The sequence below is a fragment of the Anabrus simplex genome, chromosome 2, assembly GCF_040414725.1.
Source record: "Anabrus simplex isolate iqAnaSimp1 chromosome 2, ASM4041472v1, whole genome shotgun sequence".
Lineage (NCBI taxonomy): Eukaryota > Metazoa > Arthropoda > Insecta > Orthoptera > Tettigoniidae > Anabrus > Anabrus simplex.
Window position 1 is genome coordinate 241,910,320 of NC_090266.1, and position 24,805 is coordinate 241,935,124.

The window sequence follows — 24,805 nt, forward strand, 5'->3', positions numbered from 1 at the left end:
TTGTGTTAATTTGAGTTTTTAGTATTTCTTAAAATGTTAATTTATTATTTCTTGACATTATATTACAAGGCGTGTTTTATAAGTAGGGTCCGTTTGAAAATAAGTACACAACGAAAGGTCATTTCAAAAAAGTAAATTTATTTTCAGAAAGTACATACTTCACTGTATTTTTCGACATAGTTGCCTAGTTTGTTCAAACCCTTATCATACCTCGTAACCAATTTTAAAATGCTCTCTTCATAGAAACTTGCCGCCTGCTCCGATAATCGAGTTCACTGCCGTTTTCACGTCGTCGTCATTGTAATGGTTGCCACTGAGGTGATGTTTGAGGTGGAGGAACAGATGGTAATCGCTCGGCGCAAGATCAGGACTGTAGGGTGGGTGGTCTAAAACTTCCCAGCCAAAACTGTCCAATAAATCGCGGGTTTGACCTGCACTGTGAGGTCTTGCATTGTCAAGGAGAAGGACAATTCCCTTTGTCAGCATGCCGCATCTTTTGTTTTGAATCGCTCTGCGTAGCTTTCTCAGGGTTTGGCAGTATGCTTCTGCATTGATAGTGGTTCCTCGTTGCATGAAGTCGACCAACAAAACACCATGCCTATCCCAAAACACCGATGCCATGATTTTGCGTTGGGACAGAGTCTGTTTGGCCTTCACCTTTACAGGCGAGTGTGTGTGTCTCCATTGCATGCTCTGTTGCTTCGATTCGGGCGTGATATGCGAAACCCATGTTTCGTCTCCAGTTACGATCTGACTCAAGAAGCCGTCACCTTCTTCATCATAACGAGTCAAGAACTTCATCGCACACTCAAATCTTTGTTTTTTGTGGTCCTCTGTTAGGAGTTTCGGGACCCAACGGGAGCAAAGCTTCCTAAACTTCAGGTGTTCAGAAACAATGCTGTAAAGCACTGATCTCGACACATCAGGAAATTAGTTTGAGAGACATGTTATTTTGAAGCACCTGTTCTCACGAATCTTCACTTCAACTGAAGCCACCAAATCATCTGTAATCAAAGAAGGGCGACCGGAGCGGTCCTCATCATGGACGTCACGGCCATCTTTGAACTGTCGTACCCACTTACGCTCTTTGCTTTCACTCATAACAGTATCACCGTACACTTCGCAAATCTGTCGATAAATTTCTGCAGCAGACAGGTTCCTTGCTAACTAAAACCGTATCACTGACCGAACCTCACATGCGGCGGGCGAGTTGATAGTCTTAAACATTTTGAAAGCACAAAACAGAAACTGAGCACAGTTGTTCCCGAGGCATGCCGGTACACGACGCACACGCTCGTTGCAATATGCGCGCGAACTACTAGTGTCTAAAACAAAACGGACCTTACTAAAAATACACGCTTCGTACTTAAAGACATAAATGTATTATTATTTCTTGTGATATATAGCCTATTTTCTTTGAAAACCCCTTTTTAAGGAAGAAATTTAAAATCCCCCTGAGATTCGTTAAAAAGGGGTTCTACCATATTAGTTCATGTGCATGTACAGTACCTGAAAATAACATTTTATACATACAGTACCTGCAAATAAGCATATCAATAATATGATCTGCTAATACAAAGGAAATTATCTGGCCCTTAAATATGAGGGTTGGCTCCTAGATAAGAAAACAATAGTCAGGTCACATTTCAGTCTTTATAGATCAATTTGACAATCTTTGAGTTTATTTTCAAATCTTAATTTGAGAATCAGAAAAACTGCCCTTCTTTTTGCCTTTTCATAATGAGCAGACCGTACAAAGTAATGTTTCTTCCATTTGTAAAGCAAAGTAATACTTACTGAAAAATGCTCTTAAAAAGTAATTACAAAATAACAAAAGATTTTTCCAATTAATGAACAACATATCACTAAAAATAATTACTGAATACAGGATTTAGAATCTGTACACTGTTCACAGGTTTACTATAAATTTATTGTCCAGAGTACGAAATATACATTCATAGGTTACACATGGACCAAACACAAGCCCACTCCGCATTCAAAGATTAAAAGCCTCAGAGAGGGATATGATAATCATTTGTTAATAGCCATCAATCCTGAACTTCCAATTATTTCTTCACTGCAAACTATAGATTATTCCATGTCTTACGACAACAGGGTTGCCATATCAACACCTCTGCTCAACAGCAAACAAAATGCAAATTAAGCACAGTTTACTTTTGTTTCTTCCTCAGCCTCATCCATGAAATAACACATAACATTCACTCCATACAAGTACACACTGATATAGAGACCAAAAAACATATGCAACACATAAATAGAATATTTCTTTTTTACAGTAACAAACTGTCAGGATTGACAGAGTAATGGACAACGCGTTACATGTACCAGAGCGGCACAGAAAGAAAATTAAGGAAGGCAACAAAGCGATGGTTGTTCCTGCTACTGTGCTTTCTCCCTGTGAATGTATTTATTATTACAGTAATTATTTTAATAATGCACGTGCAAAGAAAAGCCTCAATTTTTTATTTCATAATACAATATAAAGTAATCTATAATACTCTTTCGTCGCGAGGAATTATGGGTGACTATGACGGGGTGTGTTCGCTCCTTGTAGGTCCATACGAGCAATACTGTTTTTTAGCATGGAATGATCTATAGACCATAATTTAGTGAAGAACTTGAACGATTTCTAAGTGGCATTTATGGCATAATTTAACCAACAACTTGAATTAATTCTCACGCCATTTACAGCAAAATTTAGTTAACCTTCACTTAACAAAAAACAATATATATATATGAGTCTCCACCTTATCAATACAAATTTATTTTACATTAAGCAGGTAAATATAGTCAAGACTAGTTTCGACCCCTAGGGGGTCATCCTCAGTTGACATGCATTAAAAATATATTATTTACAAAAACATCACATGTAGTGGTAAAAGCTTAAATTAATTTAAACCGATCATTAATGTTGGTATGTCTGGTAGGTGGTTGATTGACTAGTGTGCATCATGAAGACACATATTATTTTTATGCTACTACCATCCAATTTTTGGGTTATACAATGTGGAATATACATACATTTGTGCAAATCAACAGTGGCAAGTTTAACAATGTACATGTAAAGTTGGTTCATAAATTACACAAATTGGCTATTGATTAGTCATATGAAAATGTAGGAAATTGGTTTGAACACTTTTGACTAAAATATCAATGTACCACCTTACTGGCATATATCTCAGATACTAAAATCAGTTTATAAAGTCTGTCACTCTTGGTTGAGTCCTGGAATAGGGCTAAAATTTTTTAGATAAAAACTATTTGCTTAGTATAGGCATTAAGTAATGCTGTTAAAATGGACATATAGCCAAAACAGTGGTATATGTATGCCATATATGCCTGGTTAAAAACACATTACATTAATGTTATTGATATGTGCCACATGTACACTGTTTTGGAATAAATGGAGTTGACGAATTTTCCACAACAGTCTTAGATATAGTGTTCCAATAAAATGGGTCCGTAAAAATATTTATATGTAAAACGGTTAGGTAAGTATTTGAATAATCCACTGCAGATCAGGTAATACTTAATTATGTATCTGGAGATATTTTAGGCAGCTACTAATGTTGGAGTTATTAGAAATCTTGAATATATAAATGGAGCATGTTTTTCATCCGTATGTCGTGTTGTTTTAAGTCGGTGACATTTGTCAGAACGTGTTGAAATTATGCGTCTTGATGCACGTTGATTTTATCATAGAAGCGTATATGTTGTGAAAACAAGGTACAGTATGTAAGGTGTTGGAACCGTGCATTCTTTGTAGCTGCCTGCTCAACAGCTACAAAGAATGCTGTTGAGCAGGCAGCTACAAAGAATGCACGGTTCCAACACCTTACATACTGTACCTTGTTTTCACAACATATACGCTTCTATGATAAAATCAACGTGCATCAAGACGCATAATTTCAACACGTTCTGACAAATGTCACCGACTTAAAACAACACGACATACGGATGAAAAACATGCTCCATTTATATATTCAAGATTTCTAATAACTCCAACATTAGTAGCTGCCTAAAATATCTCCAGATACATAATTAAGTATTACCTGATCTGCAGTGGATTATTCAAATACTTACCTAACCGTTTTACATATAAATATTTTTACGGACCCATTTTATTGGAACACTATATCTAAGACTGTTGTGGAAAATTCGTCAACTCCATTTATTCCAAAACAGTGTACATGTGGCACATATCAATAACATTAATGTAATGTGTTTTTAACCAGGCATATATGGCATACATATACCACTGTTTTGGCTATATGTCCATTTTAACAGCATTACTTAATGCCTATACTAAGCAAATAGTTTTTATCTAAAAAATTTTAGCCCTATTCCAGGACTCAACCAAGAGTGACAGACTTTATAAACTGATTTTAGTATCTGAGATATATGCCAGTAAGGTGGTACATTGATATTTTAGTCAAAAGTGTTCAAACCAATTTCCTACATTTTCATATGACTAATCAATAGCCAATTTGTGTAATTTATGAACCAACTTTACATGTACATTGTTAAACTTGCCACTGTTGATTTGCACAAATGTATGTATATTCCACATTGTATAACCCAAAAATTGGATGGTAGTAGCATAAAAATAATATGTGTCTTCATGATGCACACTAGTCAATCAACCACCTACCAGACATACCAACATTAATGATCGGTTTAAATTAATTTAAGCTTTTACCACTACATGTGATGTTTTTGTAAATAATATATTTTTAATGCATGTCAACTGAGGATGACCCCCTAGGGGTCGAAACTAGTCTTGACTATATTTACCTGCTTAATGTAAAATAAATTTGTATTGATAAGGTGGAGACTCATATATATATATTGTTTTTTGTAAAGTAATATCTATTAATACGGAAATGAAACTTATAAACAACCTTCACTTAAGTCTACAGCCTAATTTAAGTCTCCAGATCAGATTAAATCTTCCTGAACACAAAAACACTTAAGGATTAAATTCAGGGTTTTTCCTTAGAATCACAAATCCCTCCATGATAGGTGTAAGAGGTACATATTCTTCAGTAGCTAATTCAGCACGTTCTCCAAATGCCAATAAGACTGGAGTTGTATGTGTCTGAAAACCTGTAATAGTTTTTGGTTTTCCTGCCTGCCCAACAACATCTACAGCCTGAAAAAAAATGAAAAAACCCAATATTAATGGATCCCATGTAAATTACACTTAACTCGCAAGATGGAATTCTTTATTAACATAAAATGAGAAAGACAAACAGAACACACACTTACCAAACCAACACGTACAGGTACGGCCAAAGGATTAAGTTCCTCATCAAATGTTACCAACATTCGAGGCTGCATTGCAGCAGCGAGAGTGAACAAGAGGTAATGGGATCTGCCCAGGATTACTGTAAAATTAAATATGCTTCAATAGGTTTCCGTGCAAATATTTCACTAATCATAATTTAAAAGAACCTACAATGGAGTAAGCCCTATAGATGGATGTAAGGAAGACTAGTACCGTATAGTATATACTCAATGGTTCACATGAATATGCAGATCAAGTCATACAAATATTCAAAATAAGGTATAGGATATAAGGTACAAACACAAGTCATTTACTGATGATGATTTATTCCCTGACTTTCAACAGAATTGTATAAATGAATGTTTATGGCCGATGAAGACCCCAAACAGGGTCAAAACTGATACCAAATAAATTTTAAACTGTAATGTAAAAAACTGCTTTGCAAAAGTATATTGTATTGAATAGGTGGAGTCATAAATTTTACTTTAATAAATATATATGTGTTCTCAGTTCAATATGGACCAATCAAAATGTAGTTTGTAACCCTTAATAATACAGCCCACCAGGCAAAACTAAGAGCCTATCAATATTTAGGCCTAAAACTAAAGATAGCCAAATTGCACAAGGATGTTTTTTTCCTAAAACAATGTATTTCTCTTGATTTAACACCAAATTTCCTCAAAAGCAATGTGATGAAACATCGTATTTCACCTCAAACTACTAAAACCCATAACAAAACTAATAAAATTTGGTTAAGAGAAGAAATTAGATTTTTATATAAAGAAAAATCTTTCTTAAATCATAGGTTATACGAAACTCACCTTGCGGCGACTAAATTACTCTCAAACGCACAATGGAATCTTTTTCAAAACCAAGTAGATAATAAATTATTCCACAAATTATCCAAATGCAGCAAAACTTGGAGAAAAAACTGGACAAATTAAAAAACTCTAAGCCCCAAACTAGCCAGACTAAAGGTAGCAATAAAATCACAAACGACTGTAAGCAATTTCACCCACCTGTCATAAATTCATCTGGGATATTCTTGAGTGAAGACGAACACTCAATCTTAGCCAAAGGGCCCAACTGGCCCAATATGAACGCACTTAACATAGCCACCACCATGATTACAGAATCAGAGTTAGCTATCAACAAAATGCCAGTAGACAAACAAGATGAACTAAGAATCGACATAAAAAGAATTGAACATCATCATCTTCCGAAATAATCTAACCAATACCACTAATTACAACAACAACAAGGATCTAAAGCCGAAGTTTATACGCCCTTAAAAAGAAGATTAATGACAATGATATTATTGTCACTAAGGCCGACAAAGGCAACACAACTGTGGCCATGGACAAAAAGGAATACATTAGCAAAACAGAATTTATTTACAGACAGTTCCTTTTCCATATTCATAAAAGAACCCACCCAAAAAATTCATCGACTACTTAAAACAGACCCTTAAGAACATTCCTTACCTGTTTACAGACCAAGAAAAAGCTGAACTCATAAGCATGAACCCAGGTCCTCCTACTGCAAAAGCCCTTCCTAAAATACACAAGGTCAGCGTTCCCATTCGCCCAATCATCAATTACAGAGCACACCCCTTATACAACATGTCTCAACTCATCCAAAATTTTTAAGAAAAATTACCAACTTCTGTCTAAAAAATCCAGTACAAACACATCTGAACTAACAGATAAGTTAAATAGGTACAACATTCAATTTTTTTTTTTAATTAGTCGTAAACAATAACTTCTTCACTTTCGATAATATCATATATCATCTTCCCATTCTTCTGTAAATAATGGGTAAGCAGTGCAACTGTAGGGACTGTGGGTATGGCCAGGCGTTAAGGAGTATGAGGGAGGAGTTGGAGAGTTTGAGGGAGATAATTAGGATTCTCTCAGAGGACAGGAAGGAAAGTAGGCCTCCCTCAAATAATGTACAGGATACAGTAGGTGTAAAGGAGGGATGGGAAGGAAATGGGGGAATTGCAGAAGATAGGTGGTCTAATGTTTTAAGGGGAAGGAGACTGCAGGCTAAGGGCTCTGTTCAGGATCAAAATTCAGGACAGGTGTCTGTTAGAAATCGGTACGAGTCACCGCAGGTAGAACAACCGAGGGAAGATGAGGAACAGGGAACTGTTGCTGAGATGTGTGGAAGTAGGAGGAAGGGAAAAGATAGGAAAGGGAAATGTAGTGTAGTGGAAAGGAAAAGACAGCCGGAACAAGGTCATGGGAGGGAGAGAAGGGAGGAGGAAATAGCTTCTGCAGCAGTGAGAGAAGATAGGGCAGACCAGGAGGGGAGGGGATCAAATGAGGTGGGTAGGGTTGAGGCTCTGGTCATGGGGGATTCCATCATTAGACATGTGGGGAAAGTGTGTGGAGGAAAGGGAACCAGGGTAGAGTGTTATCCAGGAATTAGGTTGAGGCAGATGTTGAGGAAAGTAGAAGAGAAGGATGAGGGAAAGGAGAAGGTGGTAGTGTTTCACGTTGGTACTAACAACGTAAGGCAAGCAGGTATAAGTACCAACATAGTTGGGGATGTGTGGGATCTGGTAAATGCAGCACGGATGAAGTCTAAGGAAGCGGAGATTATTATCAGTGGAATACTGTGTAGGAGGGATACTGACAGGAAGGTGATTGGGGATTTAAATGAGACTATGGAGTGGGTATGTGGGAAACTGGGAGTGAGATTTCTAGATCCTAATGGGTGGGTAGGAGACAGGGATCTGCGCCCAGATGGCCTTCACTTAAACCTTAGTGGTACATATAAGTTAGGAAACTTGGTTAGAAGGGTTATAGGCAGGTACATTCAGGGAAATGGGGTGGCCTAGGGAGCGGTGTTAAGCGAACAGGGAACTGGAAATCAAGTAGGGATGACATAAAAATGTTAGTGCTCAACTGTAGAAGCATTGTAAACAAAGGAATCGAATTAAGTAATTTAATAGATATATACTTAGCAGATATTGTAATAGGAGTTGAACCATGGCTGAGAAATGATATAATGGATGCAGAAATATTCTCACGGAACTGGAGTGTGTATCGTAGAGATAGGATAGGAATGGCAGGAGGGGGAGTATTCATTCTCGAGAAAGAAGAATTTGTAAGCTACGAAAAAGTTAAGGATGAAAAACATGAAATTCTGGGTGTAAGGCTCTTCTCAAAGGATAATAGGCAACTTGATGTCTTTGGAGCGTACAGACCAGGAAAGGGTAGCGCTGACGCTGATTCAGAATTATTTGATAAGATAATCAGCTATGTTGGAAATGATATGGAAAGGAATGTGATAGTAGCAGGTGATCTCAATTTACCAAATGTCCATTGGGAAGGTAATGCGAACGACAGGAAGCATGAACAACAAATGGCAAATAAGTTAATATGGGAAGGGTAGCTGATTCAGAAAGTGATGGAACCAACTAAAGGGAAGAATATTTTGGATGTGGTGCTGATAAAACCAGATGAGCTCTATAGAGAAACCGAAATAATAGATGGTATTAGTGATCACGAAGCTGTTTTTGTTGTAGTTAAAAAAATTGTGAAAGAAAGGAAGGTATTAAAATTAGGAGTATTAGGCAGTATCATATGGCTGATAAAACAGGCATGAGGGAGTTTTTAAAAAGTAACTATGATCGCTGGAAAATAGTAAATAACAATGTAAACAGACTCTGGGATGGGTTTAAAGCAATTGTTGAGGAATGTGAAAATAGGTTTGTTCCTTTAAAGGTGGTAAGGAGTGGTAAGGATCCACTATATTGTAACAGAGAAGTAAAGACACTAAGAAGGAGGTGCAGACTGGAAAGAAATTGAGTTAGAAATGGTTATGGAAGTAAGGAGAAAATGAAGGAACTTACTAGGAAATTGAATCAAGCAAAGAAGTCAGCTAAGGATAACATGATGGCAAGCGTAATTGGTGGTCATACAAATTTGAGTGAAAAGTGGAAGGGTATGTATAGGTACTTTAAGGCAGAAACAGGTTCAAAGAAGGACATTCCAAGAATCATTAATGAACAAGGGGAGTGTATATGCGAGGATCTTCAAAAGGCAGAAGTATTCAGTCAGCAGTATGTAAAGATTGTTGGTTACAAGGATAATGTCCAGATAGGGGACGTGAGTAATACTAAAGAAGTATTAAAATTTACCTATGATAACAATGACATTTACAATAAGATACAAAAGTTGAAAACTAGAAAAGCAGCTGGAATTGATCAGATTTCTGGGGATATACTAAATACAATGGGTTGGGATATAGTACCATATCTGAAATACTTAGTTGATTATTGTTTGGTTGAAGGAGCTATACCAAATGAATGGAGATTTGCTATAGTAGCCCCTGTGTATAAAGGAAAGGGTGATAAACATAAAGCTGAAAATTACAGGCCAGTCAGTTTGACATGCATTGTATGTAAGCTTTGGGAAAGCATTCTTTCCAATTATATTAGACATGTTTGCAAAATTAATAACTGGTTTGACAGAAGGCAGTTTGGGTTTAGGAAAGGTTATTATTCGACTGAAGCTCAGCTTGTAGGATTTCAGTAAGATATAGCAGATATCCTGGATTCAGGAGGCCAAATGGTCTGTATTGCGATTGACCTATCTAAGGACTTTGATAGGGTAGATCATGGAAGACTACTGGCAAAAATGAGTGCAACTGGACTAGAAAACAGAGTGACTGAATGGGTGGCTATTTTTCTAGAAAATGGAACCCAGAGAATTAGAGTAGGCGAAGCTTTATCTGTCCCTGTAATAATTAAGGGGGGAATTCCTCAAGGCAGTATTATAGGACCTTTATGTTTTCTTATATATATCAATGATATGTGTAAAGAAGTGGAATCAAAGATAAGGCTGTTTGCAGATGATGTTATTCTGTACAGAGTAATAAATAAGTTACAAGATTGTGAGCGGCTGCAGGGTGACCTCGATAGTGTTGCGAGATGGATGGTGGGCAATGGTATGATGATAAACGGGGTTAAAAGTCAGGTTGTGAGTTTCACAAATATGAAAAGTCTTCTCAGTTTTAATTACTGCGTTAATGGGGTGAAAGTTCCTTTTGGGGATCATTGTAAGTACCTAGGTGTTAATATAAGAAATGACCCTCATTGGGGTAATCACATAAATATGATTGTTAATAAAGGGTACAGATCTCTGGATATGGTTATGAGGGTATTTAGGGGTTGTAGTAAGGATGTAAAGGAGAGGGCATATAAGTCTCTGGTAAGACCCCAACTAGAGTATGGTTCCAGTGTATGGGACCCTCGCCAGGATTACTTGATTCAAGAACTGGAAAAAATCAAAAGAAAAGCAGCTCTATTTGTTCTGGGTGATTTCCGACAAAAGAGTAGCGTTACAAAAATGTTGCAAAGTTCGGGCTGGGAAGATTTGGGAGAAAGGAGACGAGCTGCTCGATTAAGTGGTATGTTCCGAGCTGTCAGTGGACAGATGGCGTGGGAGGACATCAGTAGACGAATAAGTTTGAGTGGTGTCTTTAAAAGTAGGAAAGATCACATTATGAAGATAAAGTTGGAATTCAAGAGAACAAATTGGGGCAAATATTCATTTACAGGAAGGGGAGTTAGGGATTGGAATAACTTACCAAGGGAAATATTCAATAATTTTCCAATTTTTTTGCGATAATTTAAGAAAAGGCTAGGAAAACAATAGATAGGGAATCTGCCACCTGGGCGACTGCCCTAAATGCAGATCAGTAGTGATTGATTGATATACCAACAAGAAGGATCGCCGGCCTCGGGTATTTTAGCAGAAATCTACCTAGACTTTCTTTTAACACAATTAAATTGAAAATGACAAAAAATTTGACAATATTCACTTTTGGGCTATGTATATTGATGACGTTTTTGTAATTATGGATGAAAAATCAGTCGACGCTGCTACCACTCTCCTCAGACTTAACAACATTGATCCTAACATTAAATTTACATTAGAAACTGAGATAGATAGATCAAAAAATAAACTTTTTAGATTTGACCATCACCAGACACCCAAACTTTTTAACTTATAAGATTTTCAGGAAACCAACTCAAACTGCCTCCGCTATTCGCCAAGATTTAATACATCCCCAGACCCACGAACGAGCGACTTACAATAGCCTAGTTCATCGGGCATTTAATATACCAATGTCTAAGAAAGATTTAAAAAACGAACTGAACACAATACGCAGTATCGCAAAATTCAATGTTTTAAATAGTCATTTTGTAGAAAGAATAATCAACAAATACAAACACCGTCCAAAAACCACAGTTAAGAAAGAAAAATATATTTTACATAATACTATTTCTATCAATAGGATTAACAGATCTTTTAAAATCAGAAGTCTGCAGGATTAAGTGTAATGCCTGTAATTTTTTGTATGTGGGGCAGACCAGTAGGAATTTCAGCATAAGATATTTGGAACATACTAACGCCATAAGATACTATAAATTTTCAGCAGTCTGCCAGCATATGCATGATTACAACCATAGCTTCACCAGCATAGGGCAAGATATAGATATCCTCAAAATATTAAATACAGACCCTTTACTTAATATAATGGAAAACTGTTTTATACACTTAGACCAGTACTTTAATTCTAATTATAATCTTAATGACATCTCGGATAAATCTAGTATTTTATTTGATTTATTCTTATTCTCAGAAATACTAACCTAACAAATCAGAAATCGATTTTATGTTCAATCCAAGGCACTTTTCTGAAGCTATTACCCCTGTTCCCACACCCTTCAGCCCCGCCCTTAACGTAGTCCCTCCTTCTCCCCCTCCCTTCCCCGCTTCATCCATCCCGCCTACCCTACCCTTTCCCTACATTCCAGATCTTCCTCACTCATGTTCCCACATATCAGTCATACACTATCAGCCACGCTCCGCACACTGCTATGCAAGGTGAGTAACCTTTACTTTGTTGTTCAATCCTCCCCTTTCTTCCTTAATCTTCGCGCTAACATTGGCTTTTTTTCTTATTCTTTATCAGGTCCAATTGCTCCGCAATAAACTGAGAAATCTTCATCAATCTTCTTACAAACTCTTACTCTACCTTTACGCACAGCGCTTGCCTTCAGTATTTCAGACCTCTACTTGAAGTTCATCCAATGATATGTTTTTCATTTGCTTACATTATGTGTAGGACTTATTTCTTTAGTGTCAGCAAGGCCATACAACTGTAAGAACTTATGTGAAAGACACACATTTAAAGACAACTAGTATCTAAAACCTATTCGTTTTTACTTTAGTGGCATATAAATGCCATACTCTGAAGTATTTGTGCTTGTTTACGTCATGTGTATAACTTAACAGCGTTAAGCAAGGTCATACAATCACCAGAACTTATGTAAAAGATACACTTTTTAGACCAATTAGTACCTAGAAATGCACAGTAACGGCATTCAATTTGCCATAATACTAAAATATGTGTGCTTTTATCATCTCTGTGCCTCATTATCATATAACTTTTAAGCTTGACAATGTCATATTCATTTATTTTAACTAAAATATCATGTTAAAAACATATTGTTTTAGGATCTTACAACTGAATTGTATAATTGAATGTTTATGGCTGATGACGACCCCGAACAGGGTCGAAACTGGTACCAAATAAATTTTAAACTGTAATGTCAAAAACTGCATTGCAAAAGTATATTGTATTGAGTAGGTGGAGTCGTAAATTTTACTTTAATAAATATATATGATACTCTAGCAATAAATGATATGCAATAAAATAATAGTGACAACATCATGGTATTCCTTAATAGTTTGGATGACTGTATAAAATTCACAAAAGAAGATAAACATAATTCAATAAACATTTTAGACATTAAAATTACACAATTCTTAGATAAATTTGATTTCCAAATATACAGAAAACCTTCCTTCACTCCGATAACTATAAAACAAAGTTCATTACACCCTAAATCTCACAAACAGGCCACCTTTTATAGTTTAGTTTGCAGGGCTTTGAAGATTCCTCTTTCGGCAGTTAATTTAAAAAAAGAATTGGATTTAATAAAAGAAATAGCTAGTTTCAATGGGTTTAATCCCAACATGATCAATAAAATCATTAACAAGGTAAAACTTAAATTAGCCACTAATGTTTTCCCGGATAAACCCAGAAAACCAAAATGCGCAACATTCACATACACAAACCGAATTATTCATCAAATTGTTAACCCTTTGAAAAAGCACGAAATCAAAATCGCTTTCAAAACGCAAAATACTAATTGAAATTTAGTTTTCAATCACAACTCAGTTAACTAATAATTGTTATTCTGGATCAGGTGTTTACAGACTCAAGTGTTCAGATTGCGAATTTTCATACGTTGGTCAAACTGTGCAAAGTTTTTTTACTAGATACGCTGAACATTTTAATGCGCTAAAACATAATAAATTCTCTGCGATGGGCAACCAGATGAGAGACACGGGTCACCATTTTACTACAATAGAGCGAGGCCTAAAAATTATAAAAAAGAATAAAAAAGGTAGGCTTATGACAGAGTATGAAAACTTACATATTTTCTTGGATCAACAGATCAATAAAAACCAAAACCTAAACGTGGTTATAGATTAAAAAAAAAAGCCCTCTTTACGAACAGATTCCAATCTTACTTCAAAACTTAAATCTACAAGATAATAAATTCCTAATAAATTTTAACGCAAAATCAGTTAACACTCCCATTAAATCAACAAACACGTGACTCCTCTCCTCTCCCTTTAACACCAATACCTCTCCCCCACACGCAACCAGCAAGCCCTTAGCTCCACCTTCCCAGGTCTGTCCCCTCCAATAAAACCTCATAGTTACAACACGAGAAGTAGGACCTTGACGATCGCCAGTTATCCTAAAACACTAAACACGAGAAGTTAACATCTCAGCAGTCTACGGGGTATGTGCTATTATTGAATTAGTTCCACTTGTCAATTTCCTAAGTTTCAATACTGAACGCTCAATAAATAAGAACTTTTGCCTTTTTACAGACTTTCAACATACACTCAGCTTCTCATTCTTCATAACATCTGCTACAATTTGATCGTTCCCTTTAGACCAGCCCGCTTGTTATTCAGTATGTTCTAACAACGAATCATGCTAATAGTATCAAACTTCTCTACAAACACCACACATTAAAAGAAGATGGCCCAATGAAGTCCGCTATATACTTCAATTCTATAATTGTTAGTTGAAATATGTAAAATGTGAACTTTTTCCAAAGACTACGTCACATAAGAACTTTAATTACATTTGTATATAAAATTTTAGAACACATATCAATTCCTCGAACCAAGGACTTTACAGCCAGATTGTTCTATATGTTTTAATGCTATTTTTATAATTTTTTAAATAATATGTAATTTATGCCCTAGTTGGAATGTGTTTCCTATCGTCAAATTGAGGAAATGTAATAGTTTTTTACATTACGCAACAGAACCATACAATGTGAATTCAATATTGTACTACAAATAATATTTTTAATTTTTGTAATACGACTGCTTATTTAGTTTAAGTCCACAGATGTTTTTTTTTTACCCCTTTACATGTTAATTTCAATCAGGTACCCGATTTATTCTTGAGATGATACAACTGGCTGATGATGCCTACTAAGAGAGGTGAAACATGTACCATTCTTTCTATTTATCAAGGATAATATCCTAATTTTATGACTTTAATGTATTGAAAAGGTGGTCGAATAATGAACATTTATTGTTTTTAATTTAATATAAGTGGTATGTTTCGAGCTGTCAGTGGTGAGATGGCTTGGAATGACATTAGTAGATGAATAAGCTTCAGTGGGGTTTTTAAGAGTAGGAAAGATCAAAAAATGAAGATAAATTTGGATTTCAAAAGACAAAGTGCGGCAAATGTTCACTTATAGGAAGAGGAATATAGGGATCTGAATAATTTATCAAGGGAGATGTGTGATAAATTTCCCATTTCTTTGAAATTAAGTACGGGCTAAGTAAAGGACTGTTAGGTAATCTGCCACCTGGGCGACAGCCTTAAATACATATCAATGGTGACCGATTTAAACAATGAATCAATGGCATATAATCAAAATGTACACGAAGTGCTTTCCAAAGTAGGTAGAAGCAGCCAAATACTTACTGTTCTTAACATCCAAGAATCCAATAAGCGTAGCAAGCAGGCCAGCCAAAGCAACAGGACTAAGTAGCTGACGGTCACTGTGATAAGGACATAAAGTAAGAGTGCCTTTGCCTAAATGTGTTAGACCTTGTGCTATCCGTACCATGAACAAATTGTTGGGATCCTTGGCATGGAACTGCGCAAGCTGACGCAGCATGGCACTCAACCTATTAACACAAAGTCACAATTAGTTGTAGCACAAACCAAATTCCCAGTTCAGAGACATATACAATAAAACCTCATTAATGTGAATTCTCCTACCATAAACACTCGGTTAACAAGAACAAAATTTGTCCAGGGAGGGTTGTATTAACAGTCATAATGAAAATATACAAATACATACAAAAAAATTAATAAATTCATTAGCAATATAAAACACGCAATCACAAAAACAATATTCATCCTCACCAAAAATGAAAAAGGAAAAATTATCATCACAAATACCAAGATCCAAAAACTAAGGGCACTCCCAAAATACGCAAATACTCTTTTCCCATCAGTCCAACAGTAAATTTCAATAATACTGTACAGAGTGTCCGAGAAGTCCCCGTACCCCTAGTTTCATACGTTTCATATTATTATTTTGTTATATTATGGCATGGACAATTGAGTTTGTATAACTGGGGAATTCAATAGTTGTTTTATTGGTATCCCTGCTGCTAACGACTTTGTCAGTCTTATTTCAGTTGTTAAGTCATGGCGGACATGAGTGGACACAGCTACACTGTTGAGGAGCGATTAGTGGCGTCTGTGTGGGTGCATGAACGAGCACATACGGGGCAAACAATGACAGTGATGATGAGTGTATTTAGAGATCACTTTGGCAAACACACACCTCGTAAAGCTACTCTGCTTGACTGGGAGAAATGTGCGTTTGCTTCAGGCAGTGCCAAAGACAGGCCACGTAGTGGACGTAAGAAGACGCGGGAAGAAACGTGTGCCACCGTCGCTCAATCAATTGAGCAGTCTCCATTGAAATCCATTCACAAAAGAGCAGCTGAACTTCCAAGTACCGCGGTCAACAATGCATGACCACATTTAAAGAGATTTGAAAATGAAGGGATTTAGACCGATGCATGTGAATGAATTATCTGACAATGACATGGAGCAACGATTTACAGCCTGCCGTGCTTTGTTGGAACAATTTCCAACTGCCATGTCTCGCTCAAGAGTGTTATTTTCTGATGAATGTGCAATATATCGCAGTTCACATAGGAGGAATGTGGTTTTCTAGTCTAAGGAAAATCCTCATTATGTGCAAGAGTTGGAAAGGAACCCCGCTCATGTTATGGTATGGACTGGGATATCATCACGTCACTTGTGCGGACCGTATTTTTTTTAATGGGTATGTGAATGGAAAATCTTATTTGCACATATTACAATCTTGGTTAATACCTCAGATTCAAGACAAGGGAATCATGGGTGATGTGTGGTTACAGCAGGATGGGGCTCCAGCACATTTTGCTATTCAGGTGCACGAGTTCCTTGATGAACAAATTTTTTCAAGGCCGCTGGATTGGCCGTGGCTCACCAACATCTCCAGCCCCGTTGAAATGGCCACCACGAAGCCCGGACCTTACCATGCCAGACAACTCGTTATGGCGAATAATCAAGTCCAATGTGGCTCAACGTCGGTACACGACTAATGAAGAATTGCGCCAAAGTGTGGAGGAAGCCTCTCGTTTCATAACTCCTGAAATGCTCCGCAAGATATCAATGAGGACTTGGAGACGGATAGAACTCTGTGTAAGGCATGATGGTGCACATACAGATTTCCTGGATTCATAGTTTTTATATGTAAGTACTCCACTATAATATGAAACGTATGAAACTAGGGGTACGGGGACTTCTCGGACACCCTTTACATCAAGTTACAATGTAAACAAATTACTCAACAAAAGGCTCAAAGATATCAATAAAAAATGAAAGGTTGATTGAAAACACATTACAAATAACAAATGAACAAAATAAACTGTTATAACAGAAAGCACAAGAATGATATCCTTACATAACCAGCATGTATGCTAATATAACAATAAAAGAAATCAGTTTAAATTATAGAACAACATCTAAATGAAAACAATTCAAAACAAGAAACAATCAACTTGATAAAAATACTCTTAAACGAAACATGTTGATGTTCAAGAAAATATATTCTCATAAAGAAGGATTAGCTATGGAATCACCATTACCAGGAATAATAACAAACACATTCTCAAATAACAATGAAATCAAACTCCTAACCAATCAACAATCCACAGGAATACTGCACTGGAGTAGACATGTTGATGATGTAATATGCATTTGTGATGACACCATAAATGCACAAGTATTACTTGACACACTAAACTCATTTAAACAGTTCAATTATGTTCACAATGTAACCAGAAATAACTGGGAAGATCAACAGTTTAGATATCAGTATCAGCAGGAAATGTACAGGAAACCCACTCAAACATCACACACAATAGAAAATGATTCCAACTGCCCGACCATACACAAATCAGCAGGACTGAACACAATGATACATAGAGCTATAACTATACCAATGAGCAAAAAACAGATTTTAATAACAAAATGCAAATAATAAAACAAATCACAGCAGAAAACAACCATCCAACCAACACAATAAACAATTTATTAAGAAAACAACAGCAACAAAAGTTTAAATAAACCCCAACTGAAAATGACAAATACATGTAGTTCTCAATATCTTGAACAAAAACACATACAAAATAGCTAACATATTAAAAAAGCAAGGCTTTAGAATAGCATTAAGAAACACATATTACAAAAACATATTTAATAAGCATTAAAAAAAACCGTTTTTCCCTAATCATGAAAATATGAACTCATATGCTAAGAACCAAACTGTACTGGACAAAAATGCAATTAGATACAGCAGCCTTCTGCAAATACACACATGACAAGGCCCACCACTTAATGGACATCAGCAGACATCTTAAAATATTACACATCAAAAATAACAGAAACACGCAAAATATAAAGAAGGAAATAGATATACATACTGCAAAAATAGCCAAGCAGAATAACCTCAACAATTACACACACCAAAAAAGATTCACAACTCTTCAAACTACTAAATTAAATTGCATATCCGCAAAGCACAACAATTCAAACTCCAGCATATTTTATAATTTATCATTCCATAATGCCAAAAAACACATCTCCGAAATCATTACAAACCAACTTATTATAATTATAACAACTATAATTTATTACAGTAACACGAAAGCCAATGACGTGACCAGAGCATGACATAACAGAAACCTCAACAGTAGTAGGGCTATTATTATTTATAAGTTTCATTTTCCGTATTGATTGGATTCAATGTATAGAAAAGAAAAGTGTTCCACCGATCAATACTTATTTATTGTAAATGGATTTTATACTAGTACCGGTTTTGGCCTTTCATGGCCATCATCCGCTAGTACATAATTATATTACAGCCATTAGACAAAATCACAAAGATGTTATGTTAGATCATCCGGATGTCTAATGGGGAATGGAAATAAAATATATTGCAGTAGTATGAGGTTAAAATATCTGTGATCAAAGGTGGTGGTGAAGGTTACAATAAACTAAAACCTATTGAGTGTACACTGGACATGAGTACATTAAACACATTAAAACATATAGGCCACAGTATAAAACACTTAAAAAAATCTCTTAAACACATTAAAGTATATATATGTTAAAATGCTTATTAAAATTTGAGTTCGTGTTGCGTGGATTTCATTCTTCAATCTTCTTTGCGATTCTTGTGCTTCTGTATCATGTTGATTTAGTTGTATAAGGTGATATACGAGATTGTTCTATGGCTGATATACGTCATATTGATACGTGGTAAGAACCCTTGTCATGAAATTTTTTTTGAGTACTATGTAATCCAACTGTTGATGTACTTCAGTAAGTTTATGATAAACTGCAAGAACTGAGTTTAAATTTAGGAGCTGTTGGTAGCGACACCCTTCTCGTCTATGCTCGTTATGTGGTTGTTATCTGTAAAGATAAGCTAATATAAGTATAGTGTGCGTATGAAGGAATGCCCGGTGTATGTATGAAAATGAAAAGAGTACATGCTATTGTTGTTGTGGAGGTCGTGTACCGATGTGTTTGGAGACTTGCTGTGTTCTACTACGAGTGCGTCTGGGGCTCATGTTAGCTGTGGAGAGGGATGTAGGTGGAGGGGAAGGAGGAGTGGCTATTGTGGAAAGAAGATTGAAAAATGAAATCCACGCAACACAAACTCAAATTTTAATGAGCGTTTTAACATACATATATATATTTTAATGTGTTTAAGAGATTTTTTAAAGTGTTTTATACTGTGGCCTATATGTTTTAATGTGTTTAATGTACTCATGTCCAATGTACACTCAATAGGTTTTAGTTTATTGTAACCTTCACCATCAGGTTTGATCACAGATATTTTAACCTCATACTACTGCAATATATTTTATTTCCATTCCCCATTTGACATTCGGATGTTCTAACATAACATCTTTGTGATTTTGTCTAATGGCTGTAATATAATTATGTACTAGCTGATGATGGCCATGAAAGGCCGAAACCGGTACTAGTGTAAAATCCATTTACAATAAATAAGTATTGATCGGTGGAACACTTTTCTTGTCTATACACAGTAGTAGGGCTAGGCCGGTTCAGAACCACCTCGTCAGCATTTTTTCTGCTGAGTCAGCACCCAAGGTCATTGACCCCGGCCAAGGCCATTGACCCCCATGACCGGTCACGTGCTATTGTTTGTAAACAAAGCCACGTGCTTTTGATAACTGTCATAACCCCACTTTTTTCGACAAGAGAATGTTGCAAACCTCACTGCTGCCATCTTGACGGGCTCTAATCACGTGGGCGCGGAATTTTGAAGAAGTGAATGTCGCTAAACTCACTGCTACCATCATGACAGGGCCTAACCTCAATGCTGCCATCTTAACGACGTAGGGGTGTGGAATTTAAAAAGCTGTTAAGATGACAGCTGCTATCTTGACAGATCATAACCACGTGCACTTGTTTTCGGCGTGGAATTTTTGAACGTGGCTAACCTCACTGCTGTTGACAGCCAGAGGGCTTAATTACAGAGGTTTATAGTTTAAAGCGTAGCTGCCTTCTCGACACCTTCTTGGAGAGGGTCTAACATTGAAGGATTAAAGTGTTAAGGCTAGCTGCTCTTCTTGACTTCCCCTTCCCCAACAGCATCTTAGAGGGGGACCTAACCTCAGTGGATTAAAGTTTAAAGGCTAGCTGCCCCTTCTCGACATGTGTCTTCCTGACACAGGGGTGCCTAAAGGCCCGCTCCCACCTAGTGGAATGGAATCGAATCAAACCGAACAGAATTTGTTTTTAACATGTGTTTAAATGGGAGATAGAGCTGGCGATCGCCACGAGTCGAATCGAATCGAACGGAACAGGATTCTCTGCCAAGAATATTTTTCGACTAGCGGAGTGGAAGTGATAAAAATCATTGTTATCCGTATTGAAGATACTGAATGTAGGATGTTAAAAGGTTTGTTTTTTTCACCTATTCAATACATATAAATTTTATAAATTAGGAATTTATTGTAGATTCCACTTGAGACATGTTTCGCCCTTCATTGAGGGCATCATCAGTCAAAATATCACCTCAAGGTAAAAAATCAGGTAACTGGTTAGTAGTAGACATGTACAAATTAATACATATTATTAACAACATATAAAAATTAAGTATGGGAAAAAATTTGCACAAAAGTGATGGTTGAACATGTAGGTTTAGATGAAAAGTCAGCACCAATGCCTAAAAATAACAAAGTAGAGTTCTGCAGTGGTGCTCTGGAGAAACAGTTGACGCAATCATATGAAAATAAAAAGTTTAAAAAATATTTACAATAAAACAATTAAGGGAGAAAAGGTGTAGTGTTTGGCATCAATGTTAGTAACCAAAAATTGATGTCAAAGGTTGGTAACTATACAGTATTTACATAGTTCAATTGAACAGTTGAGATAAAGTTTTTTAAAAATATTTACATTTAACATTCAGCGTAAATGTTTGTAATAAAAACTAATGTTAATGATTGGTAACTATATAGTAATTACATTATCTAATTGAAAGTTGAGAATTTACAATTATATACATATTTACACAAGAGCAGCTGGTGCGCAAGGATAAAAAAATTTTAGTACCAAGTGCGTCCTGATGTTTTAGAGGTTGGAAGAAAGAATTAGCATTGACATTTCAGAAATATGTAGAGCAGATTATTTTAGTTAAAAATCACCGGGGGTAGGGGAAATTTTTATAGCCAAATGAGGTTTTATAGGCATCAAGCTGAAAGTTTTCCAGTTGAAGCGCCGAGATCGGGACGGAGACTGGTCAGTGTGGCTGGAGATTCATGGGTAATCCGTGCGTTTGAACGACAACAATGGTGACAGTTAAAGTGGGTAATTGCTAATTAGGAAAAATGTTGTGGGTTGAAACTTCTGCTTATTCTTTTAGTTGACTTCTGTAGCTTCGATTGTGATGTGGAGACATCGGTGTGAAATGCCGGTGAGACAAAATGATTTTGTGCAAATTTTTTCCCATACTTAATTTTTATATGTTGTTAATAATATGTATTAATTTGTACATGTCTACTACTAACCAGTTACCTGATTTTTTACCTTGAGGTGATATTTTGACTGATGATGCCCTCAATGAAGGGCGAAACATGTCTCAAGTGGAATCTACAATAAATTCCTAATTTATAAAATTTATATGTATTGAATAGGTGAAAAAAACAAACCTTTTAACATCCTACATAGCGGCGTGGAATCGAACAGAATTATCAAGATTCGTGCAACTTCGTAGACGGTCGGGTCGAGATATTTCGGACGAACATTTGGCGGCAAATGTGTATCACCTTCAGCTGGAAAGTCAGCTGTTTCTTGGATACGGTCGGGAACGTTCTGTTTTGTGTTAGTTAATTTAATTTATTAATACAAGACACGGAAAACTTACCAGTTTAATTCAAAAATATAATTTCCTCTACTACAAGACCCACGAGCATTACTACAACAACGTAAAAATAATGTCTGGGAGGAAATAAGCAAGGCTATGAAAAACCAAACTTACTAGAATACTAAATTTTGTGGTAGGTTACTGTAGTCTATATACAATTTACTTCATAAATTTTGTTGACTTCCTCACAAAATCATGTTATGTTGGAGTCCACATACGGTATATCAGTACGATAATTGACACCACATCTCATATGGGATCTATATTTAAGTGTTTATTATATTTACAGTGAACGATTTCTAAGCCGCATTCCCTAGGTTTCAAACTGTCGTATATGTGTTCCTAACAAATAGTAGACTACTGTATACTAAATTGCTCTGTTGTAGACAATAACTACACTTCACTGTCTTTGATTAATGTTACAGAGAGTTGGCCGTGCGTTTAGGGTGGCGCAGATGTGAGTTTTCATTCGGGAGATAGTGAGTTCGAAAACCACTGTCGGCAGACCTGAAAATAGTTTTCCGTGTTTTCCCCATTTTACACACCAGGCAAATGCTCGTCCCGTACCTTAATTAAGGTCATGGTCCTAGCCCTTTCCTATCCCATCGTCGCCATAAGACCTATGTGTGTCGGTACGACGTCAAGCAGATTGTAAAAAAATAATGGTGAGGCTACCTCGATTAATGATTTCATCCTGCCACAGGACACAATCTGGTATATTATAGTTGTTTTAAAAATGATCACGGAGTCCCATTGCATCTGAGGTAGCATTTCCTCCTGTAAATTTGAACTTTTCTGTTAAATTCTGCTATCTGAAATAGTTATTGAAATTGCAATACAATAACTCTGAGCTACCGTCGAGAGTTAGCTTCATCGCGCAATAAACATTCAAATAAGTTTGAATAGTCTTCTTTCGGCTCTCCTGTTAATTTCATGCACCCAGAAACTTCTCCGATCTCTGCCTCCTCACTCCTATCAGACCGTCCATTGCAAGCCTGAAGATTCCCGTATAATCCCGTTCGATTCTGTTCCGCTAGATGTGAGCGGTCGAGTGGAAATTTCGGCTGTTCGGTTCGATTCGATTCCACTAGGTGGGAGCGAGCCTTAAGAATTCTAAATTTAAGGCTAGCTACCCTTCTCGACACTGTAACGTTACGGAGGTCAGCTCAATCCCTCCTCCTCCTTACAGTTACAGAGGTCAGCACAATTCCTCCTCCACCTCTTGTCGACAGCGTAACGTTATGGAGATCAGCTCAATCCCTCCTCCTCCTCCTTACAGTTACAGAGGTCAGCATATTCCCTCCTCCTCCTCTTCTCGACAGCGTAATGTTACGGACGTCAGCTCAATCCCTCCTCCTCCTTACAGTTACAGAGGTCAGCACAATTACTCCTCCTCTTCTCGGCAGCGTAACGTTACGGAGGTGAGCTCAATCCCTCCTCCTCACAGTTTTACAGACAGATGCCCTTACCCTGGAGGAAGCCTAACTACACCGTTGCTAAGGCTTTACGCCTCTATCCGACGCCTGAAGAAAATCTCTAACACATGCAAAAAAAACTGTATTACAGATATAGATTCCAACTCTGATCTCTCTGATTTAGTCACTGTAACAGAAAAAAATCATAGATTAGAACCCCCGTTCTCTTCGTTTATCGTTAGAATAAAAAATCTGTAATACACTGAATCGAACCCTGATTACTCCGATTAATAGTAGAAAAAAAATACCAACACAAAACCATTTCTTTCTATTACTGTAATAGATTCGAACACTCATCACTCTGTTGAATGTCAGATTTTAAAAAAATCTCTAGAAAAAACATCATGGACTCGAACCCCTTTCTGTTCTGGAATTGAACCCCGATCACTTTGATTAATAGTAGAGTAAAAATACCAACACATAACAGCTATTAAAAAAAAATCTCTTTCTATTACTGTAATGGATTCGAACACACTGTTCAATGTCAAGATTAAAAAAGAAAATCTCTAGAAAAAATCATGGATCAAACCCCATTCTCTCCGTTTATCGATAGATTATTTAATGCTATACACACGCAACACTCTCCATCGTAAAACTGAACACACGCAAATATATGGAATTGATTGTAGGACAAGCAAATGCTGTGAGGTAGCCCTTACACACATACATTTTATCACTACGCAGAAGCACACACTTTATTTAGCAATTACATTTTGATTATCTGAGATACTTACATGTGAAAAAGGGAGATGGTAGTAACACATACCCTTTTTTTTTTTTCCATTGAATAGCATTGTGAGGTTAGCATAAGGCTTTTATTCCCCATCCGACAAACAACTATGAACAGCGTCCTCTCGCAGCAGA

The 24,805-nt window shown here is 36.5% G+C and overlaps 1 protein-coding gene across 1 annotated transcript in view; it reads right to left on the minus strand.

The window, feature by feature from the left end:
• Positions 1-1,908: 1,908 nt before the first annotated feature.
• Rpn1 (regulatory particle non-ATPase 1) overlaps positions 1,909-24,805 on the minus strand; it is a 232,069-nt gene continuing 209,172 nt past the window's right edge. Inside the window, exons 14-16 of the mRNA XM_067140525.2 lie at positions 15,422-15,627; positions 5,290-5,408; positions 1,909-5,173 (exon numbers count right to left, since the gene is read on the minus strand). Of these exons, the coding sequence (XP_066996626.1) occupies positions 4,991-5,173; positions 5,290-5,408; positions 15,422-15,627 (508 nt within the window). The 3' untranslated portion in view covers positions 1,909-4,990. The remainder of the gene's footprint in view (positions 5,174-5,289; positions 5,409-15,421; positions 15,628-24,805) is intronic.